This window comes from Entamoeba dispar, genomic scaffold (assembly GCF_000209125.1).
Source record: "Entamoeba dispar SAW760 scf_1105229460843 genomic scaffold, whole genome shotgun sequence".
NCBI lineage: Eukaryota > Evosea > Mastigamoebida > Endamoebidae > Entamoeba > Entamoeba dispar.
Genome location: NW_001854395.1, coordinates 4,793 through 11,224, shown reverse-complemented (window position 1 = coordinate 11,224; position 6,432 = coordinate 4,793). Strand labels below are relative to the sequence as shown.

Sequence of the window (6,432 nt, the reverse complement as noted above, 5' to 3'; positions counted from 1 at the left end):
TCATTATGTAATGTTTGTGTTGTTTTTATTTGTATTAAATTTATTTGATGATTTATTATTATATTTATGAAATAGATGTTGAAGATGATAATAAATGAATTATTTGTTATTATTTGTAAATATCTTATAATTTAATTTATTTCATTTATCATTTATTCATTTATTTATGAAATTAAAAAGATAAATAAGTTAAAATCTTTCTAATATTGTATTTATTATATATTATATTCATATTTGATAAATTGAAAATACAACTAAAATTGAAATATAATAAAATTAAAATGAAAATAATATAAAATGATGATTGTTGAATGAAAATAAAATGAAAATGAAAAGGGATATTAAATTAATTAAATGGTTTGTTTGTATCTTTTGTTTAATTCTTTATATTCTTCTTCTAATTTCCTTACTTCAAATACTCTCTTGATAATTTCTCCTATTTCTATCTCTTCTTCATATAAATATTTTTCTCTTGCTGAACTAATGATTTATAAATTTTTCTTCTTGTCTTTTTCTTTTATCCTTTCACAAATTTCTTCCCCTCCTTTCTTCATTTCTTTGATTTGTTCTTTGATGATTTTTTTGACCATTTTTATCATTTTCTCAATCTTTTCTTCTTCAGTTTGTAATCCTTCTTTTCTTTTGTATTTCATTTCTGCTTTTTGTTTCTTTTTATTCTTTTTTTTTTTCTTTTAATCTTCTTCCTTTATTTTCCATCATTTGACTTATTCCCCTCTTCACCCTTTACTTCAACCCTGGTACTTTCTTTTCCTTCTTTTCTCATTCCCTTTTGCTTTTTGACTATGGCTTGTATCTTCTATGATTAGTCCTTAACATATCAATTCTTTATCCTATGTCTTTCTTCTATCATTACTTTTCCTTCTTTTTCTCTTTTCTTCTCTTTTTTTTTTCTCTTAACATTGATTAAGAAAATGAACCAAGAAGTGGAATGAAAAACAAAATTTCAATGAATTTTAATCAAACTTGGCTTTCATAAATCTTGCTAAATTTGCATTATATTCAGGAGCGAAACGATACATTAGACCATGCTTTCTCAGTAAACGTCTTTGAAGTCCTGGAGCCAATGGCCTTAAAGTTCTTACGACTTCACGTAAAATGATATCTTTTTGTTTAGGTAATTCTTTGTATGCGGTCATTAAGTTATTGGTAACGTCGCGAATTTTTTGACGAGCTTCAGGATCCAGAACAAGTTGTAAATCTGATTTTTCTTCTTCATAACGAACCATTAACTGCCTTCCTTTTGCTTCAAGAGCATCAAATTGTTTATTAAAGTTAATAATTTTTTGTTCTATTTGTTGATACAATTCTTTACAGACTTTTCCTCTACATTCTGCTTGAGAAGATACTGAGATTATTAAGAAAGATAATACAAAGATTGAATAAATTTTCATTTATCAATAAATTATGACTTTTAAGTTCATTTTTTCTTTTAGAAGTTTTTCTTTTAAAATTTTGAGAAATAGTAGAGTGTAAAACAAACAATCATAAATGAAGTATACTAAATAAGTTAATGAATTGATTGAGGGTTATTATCTGATAAATGTAATAATTCTTTTGGACATTTTCCAAATGGGACTTGATAGTCACATGGCTCGAGGTAACTCCCATCCATTAATTTATTATTTATCTAATAATGAGAACTATGGTATATAAGTAGTAATGAACAACAAACTGTGAAGACATCATTATAATTGTCTATTAAAAATTTGATAGTAACAATGGCATAGTTTTTATTATTCATTAACTCTTCAATGCTTAAAGAAAATAAGACAGGAGCAAATACAGTAGCCAAATTATTAGAGTCCATTAAATTAAATTGTGAATATTGCGCAATTAAATGAAGATGAAAAATAATATGTTTTAAAGTAATATAATTTAAAAGTGGTAAAAATGATAAAGCGTCTTTAATATTTTTAGTGACTAAATCTTTTAATGAATTATCCATTTCAAACATTGAAATTGTAACATTAAACAAGTCTTTCTATGTTATTAATTTATGTCATTATTATTATTGTTATTATTTAAATCAAACATTTTCATTATCCACTAATGCACCCGGAATTTCTTTTAAATAATTTTTAAGAAGACTAGCAACAGTGGAAATTTGAACGTTAGTAAAATTTACACTTTCTCCATTTTCATATCGTTTTTTAATTGCAATAATATCTGTCATATTTCCAGGAACTCTAAAGATTCCTTCTGTTAAGATATATTCCCATTTACTTGATAACTTCTCAAGCATGTCATAAATTGGATACGGTAATTTATTAATAGTAGGAACTTCTTTTAATCTTCTCCCAATTACTTTTTCATTCTGTTTCATTAATATTTTTAAAAGGAAGTTTTTCAAGTTTTCTTATATTTTTTTTCTTTAAATAATTATCTAAAAATAAAGAATCTCGAAATTACTTTCTACTTCAATTAAACACCAGTGCTCATCTCGGTTTGAGCATACATTTCTTTTTTTTTATTTTTTTATTTCTTACTATCACCTCAAATACTTACAAAGCTTCTCTTCCTCTAAATTTTTAAAGGGACAATGTTAAAGTATGAAATGAGAAAAGATTACAGTAAATCTCGTTTTTATCATTTTATAAAAATAAAACCCTAAATTATAATTTATAATAAAAAAACAATAAAAAAATAATAAAGAAAAAATGACCAATGAAAAAAGAATAAACCCTTCTTTTGAAATAAAAAACCCTGAAAAATTAAATAGATTAAATTCATGTCTGACTTTGTAATTAAACCAAGTGACGAAAAATCAACTCCAGACTATTCATCATGGCCATTACTTCTTCAAAATTTTGATCAACTTGAAATTAAAACAGGACATTATACACCTGCTTCAGCTGGTAATTCACCAATTAATAGACCAATTTCTGAACATTTTAAATATGGTATTATTAACTTAGATAAACCAGCCAACCCATCTTCTCATGAAGTTGTTGCATGGTTGAAAAGAATTTTGAAAGTAGAAAAAACTGGACATTCAGGTACTCTTGATCCAGCTGTTACTGGTTGTCTTATTGTTTGTATTGATCGTGCCACAAGACTTGTTAAATCACAACAAGATGCAGGTAAAGAATATGTCTGTATTTGTAAGTTCCATGAAGCTATTTCAGATGAACAACAAGTTAAAACTGTTATCAACACTTTAACTGGAGCTCTTTTCCAACTTCCACCAGTCATTGCTGCAGTTAAAAGAAGTCTTAGAATTAGAACAATTTATAACACTGAATTACTTGAAGTTGATAAAAAAGAAGGATTTGCATTGTTCAGAACTCAATGTCAAGCTGGAACTTATATGAGAACACTTTGTGTCCATCTTGGATATCTTATGGGATGTGGTGCTCATATGGAAGAATTAAGAAGAGTCAGATCAGGTAATTTAACTGAGAAAGATAATATGGTTACTTTACATGATGTTCTTGATGCTATGTACTTATATGAAAATCATGGTGATGAAAGTTATATTAGACATTGTGTTAGACCACTTGAGACTTTATTAACTAAATACAAAAAAATTGTTGTTAAAGACTCTAGTGTAAATGCTATTTGTTACGGTGCTAAATTGATGGTTCCAGGTTTACTTAGATATTCTAAAGGAATTACCATGAATGAAGTTGTTGTACTTATGACTTCTAAAGGGGAGGCTATTGCTCTTGGTATTGCCAAGATGACATCAGAAGAAATGATTACTTGTGAATATGGTGTTGTTGCTACTATTAAGAGAGTTATTATGGATAAAGATTTGTATCCACGCAAATGGGGACTTGGACCACATGCTCAACAAAAGAAGAAGCTTGTCGCTGAAGGTAAGTTAGAGAAATATGGTAAGCCAAATGACAAAACTCCAGCTGATTATTTGAAAGAAGTTCCTTATATCAAATCAGAAAAGGAAGGAAAGAAAAATGCTCCAACTAACGAAGTACCAAAAAATAAAAAAGAAGTTAAAAAACCAGAGAACAAAGAAGAACAAAAAGGAGTTAAAGAGGAAAAGAAAGTTGTAGAAGAAAAGAAAAAGGAGATTAAAGGAGAAGCTAAGAAAGAAATAAAAGAAGAAACTAAGAAAGAAGAAAATAATAAAGAAAGTTCTTCAAGTTCATCTTCAGAATCTTCTTCAGATTCATCAAGTTCAGAATCATCAGATTCAGAGTCATCATCAAATTCTAGTTCCTCATCATCAGAGTCAGACTAAGCATTGAATTGATTGAAAAAGTGATAACTAACATTTTTGGTTTAATTTTTTTAATTAAGTTAAATAAAAAGTAATGAGATTTGATATAAATATTATTAATCTAATCTAAAAGTCTTAATAAAAGGATAAAACAAAAATATTTTTTTTTCTTTTTTCTCTTAAATAAGAAGAAAATGTTAAAGATTAAAACCCTAAAGATCTGGGAAGAGTAAGTTATTTTGGAGAAAGAATTGTCCATGAAAATTACTTTTATATTGTTTTTATTTGTTGGTGCTTATTCAGTAGAAAGTATTTGTGAAACATGTCAAAACGAATTAAAAACATGCCTTAACGATCAAATTCCAGCTGTTGATTTTATAATTGGGAAAAAACATGCTAAGACTTGTCAGTGTTGTGCCAAATATGATGAGTGTATTGGATTAAATGAATGTGAGTATTCACCATCAATTTGTTATAAAACTGGATGTAAAAACTTACAGTTAATAGGATGGATAATGATATGTGTTATTATTGGGATATTACTTATTGTAATTGCTGGTATTTATTTATTTTATCGGTACCGACATGAAAAGAAGATTGAAAAAAAAGATGATGAAAAGATAATTACAAAAAAACCTCTAATAGAGACCGAAATGAAAACAAATTTATCTACTACAAATAAACACAAAGATGTAGAAATTAATTATCAAAAATTACATGAAGTTATTGAGTCATCATTTTCTTCTTCTGATTCATCTTCAAGTGATGAAGATACTTCAAAACCATTAACACAAGTTCAAATAACAAAATAATTAAATAATAAAGTTATTTAAAAATATTGATGTAAACTCGATTTGTATTAAAGAGTAATTTATACCATGTAAAGATATATTTCTTGGTTGTACTTTTTATAATTGAAAATTTTTCATCAAGTTAATATTTAGGTTTCTTTTCAAAAATAAAAGAATAACACAAAATGAATGTTTTAATTAATCAAAAACACCGAATTGGGTTAAAATAGTAATGGTCAATCCGATACCACCTAGAATAAACCCAATAATCATAATTCCAAGTGAAACCCATTTGAGTAATCCAGTAGCCACACGGAATGCAAAGAATGCAGGGAAAACATAAACAACAAGTGCACCAAAGATCGAACCATTATAAGCAAGTACTGTTGAAATTTGTTCGATTCCAGTTGCAAGGAACATGCAAAGAGAAATTAGTACTAAACTTAAAGTAATTCTACGAGTATTTGATTCTTGCCAACCTGAAAAAACTAATTTATCAAATAAATCACGTTGAGCATGGTGAACTAATGGGAATGAAGTGCTCATTACAATACAAAATGAACAACAAGCAATGAACATAGGAATATCACTTGTTGGATAATCAACAAGAATATTACCTGTAATGTTAGGAGTTAAAGAGAAATATCCAAATAAACCAATTAATAAATAAACAGCAAAAGAGCAAAGAGTTGATGAAACGACAATAATATTCATTTTTGTCATTGACCTATTCTTTAATTCAGAATAGAAACGAAGTACATTATAATGAGCAGTAAAAGCACAAGTCATATAAGGAAATCCTCTTAAAAATTCTACACTAAGATTAAAAACTTGAGGAGGATGAGTATCAATATTATCACTGTATGTTGTAAAGAATTCAATACAAGAAGTGAGTGTAGTATAAATAATACAAGCTAATGAAAGTAAAGAAACATATTTCAAAGCACTTAAATTTTTAAATAATGAAATTGGAATAATAATACAAAAACATACAATCATAATATCAAAATGTCTATCAACTAATACAGTATTTCCTGCAAATGTAGAAAAAACATGTGGCATAAACCCACCTAAGAAAATTGGATAAGCAATACACGTTCCAGTTGTATAACAGAAAATACTAATTTGAACAATATAACTAATTATTTTACCACCTACTTTTAATGAAATATCTTTGTATGTCCATAATTTTGTTTTAATACTAACATATGTTAACAAATACATAGCAAAAGCTGAAAGAATCCATGCCAATACTAATAATGTTATTCCTCCAATATATCCACTATATTGAAAAGCTAATGGAATAGCTAATGTTCCACTTCCAATTACTGTATTTGCTAAATTAAAAATAGTACCAGGAATTCCAGCAGTTCCAATTGGTTCATTTTGTTTATCACCTTCCTCATCATATTCTTTTCATTACTAAGTAATTACTTGATA

General features: G+C 27.0%; 4 protein-coding genes across 4 annotated transcripts in view, besides 13 other annotated features; 2 read left to right on the top strand and 2 right to left on the bottom strand.

Annotated features, from left to right (window-relative positions):
• Window positions 1-22: 22 nt before the first annotated feature.
• Window positions 23-229: a sequence feature (AT_rich).
• An 8-nt stretch (window positions 230-237) lies between these two features.
• Window positions 238-355: a microsatellite.
• A 140-nt stretch (window positions 356-495) lies between these two features.
• Window positions 496-619: a microsatellite.
• Window positions 620-632: 13 nt separating this feature from the next.
• Window positions 633-694: a microsatellite.
• A 162-nt stretch (window positions 695-856) lies between these two features.
• Window positions 857-916: a microsatellite.
• Window positions 917-1,528: 612 nt separating this feature from the next.
• EDI_293790 (uncharacterized protein) lies at window positions 1,529-2,344 on the bottom strand (the record flags this gene model as incomplete). Its single annotated transcript, XM_001737818.1, has 3 exons — window positions 1,529-1,648; window positions 1,694-2,002; window positions 2,054-2,344. 3 exons carry the CDS (start codon window positions 2,342-2,344, stop codon window positions 1,529-1,531), a joined length of 720 nt encoding a protein of 239 aa, XP_001737870.1.
• Window positions 1,868-1,902: a sequence feature (AT_rich).
• Window positions 2,345-2,377: 33 nt separating the features above from the next.
• Window positions 2,378-2,415: a sequence feature (AT_rich).
• A 66-nt stretch (window positions 2,416-2,481) lies between these two features.
• Window positions 2,482-2,502: a sequence feature (AT_rich).
• A 112-nt stretch (window positions 2,503-2,614) lies between these two features.
• Window positions 2,615-2,701: a microsatellite.
• A 48-nt stretch (window positions 2,702-2,749) lies between these two features.
• Window positions 2,750-4,222, top strand: EDI_293780 (H/ACA ribonucleoprotein complex subunit, putative; the record flags this gene model as incomplete). The annotated part of the gene is made up of 1 exon (XM_001737817.1): window positions 2,750-4,222. The coding sequence occupies one exon, from the start codon at window positions 2,750-2,752 to the stop codon at window positions 4,220-4,222; it is 1,473 nt and encodes a 490-aa protein (XP_001737869.1).
• Window positions 3,958-4,064: a microsatellite.
• Window positions 4,067-4,116: a microsatellite.
• Window positions 4,223-4,262: 40 nt separating the features above from the next.
• Window positions 4,263-4,322: a sequence feature (AT_rich).
• A 136-nt stretch (window positions 4,323-4,458) lies between these two features.
• On the top strand, window positions 4,459-5,013 carry EDI_293770 (uncharacterized protein; the record flags this gene model as incomplete). Its single annotated transcript, XM_001737816.1, has 1 exon — window positions 4,459-5,013. One exon carries the CDS (start codon window positions 4,459-4,461, stop codon window positions 5,011-5,013), a length of 555 nt encoding a protein of 184 aa, XP_001737868.1.
• Window positions 5,007-5,041: a sequence feature (AT_rich).
• Window positions 5,042-5,190: 149 nt separating this feature from the next.
• EDI_293660 (vacuolar amino acid transporter, putative) overlaps window positions 5,191-6,432 on the bottom strand; it is a gene marked incomplete at both ends in the record, with an annotated part of 1,536 nt that continues 294 nt past the window's right edge. The window contains one exon of the mRNA XM_001737815.1: window positions 5,191-6,404. Within this exon, the coding sequence (XP_001737867.1) occupies window positions 5,191-6,404 (1,214 nt within the window). The remainder of the gene's footprint in view (window positions 6,405-6,432) is intronic.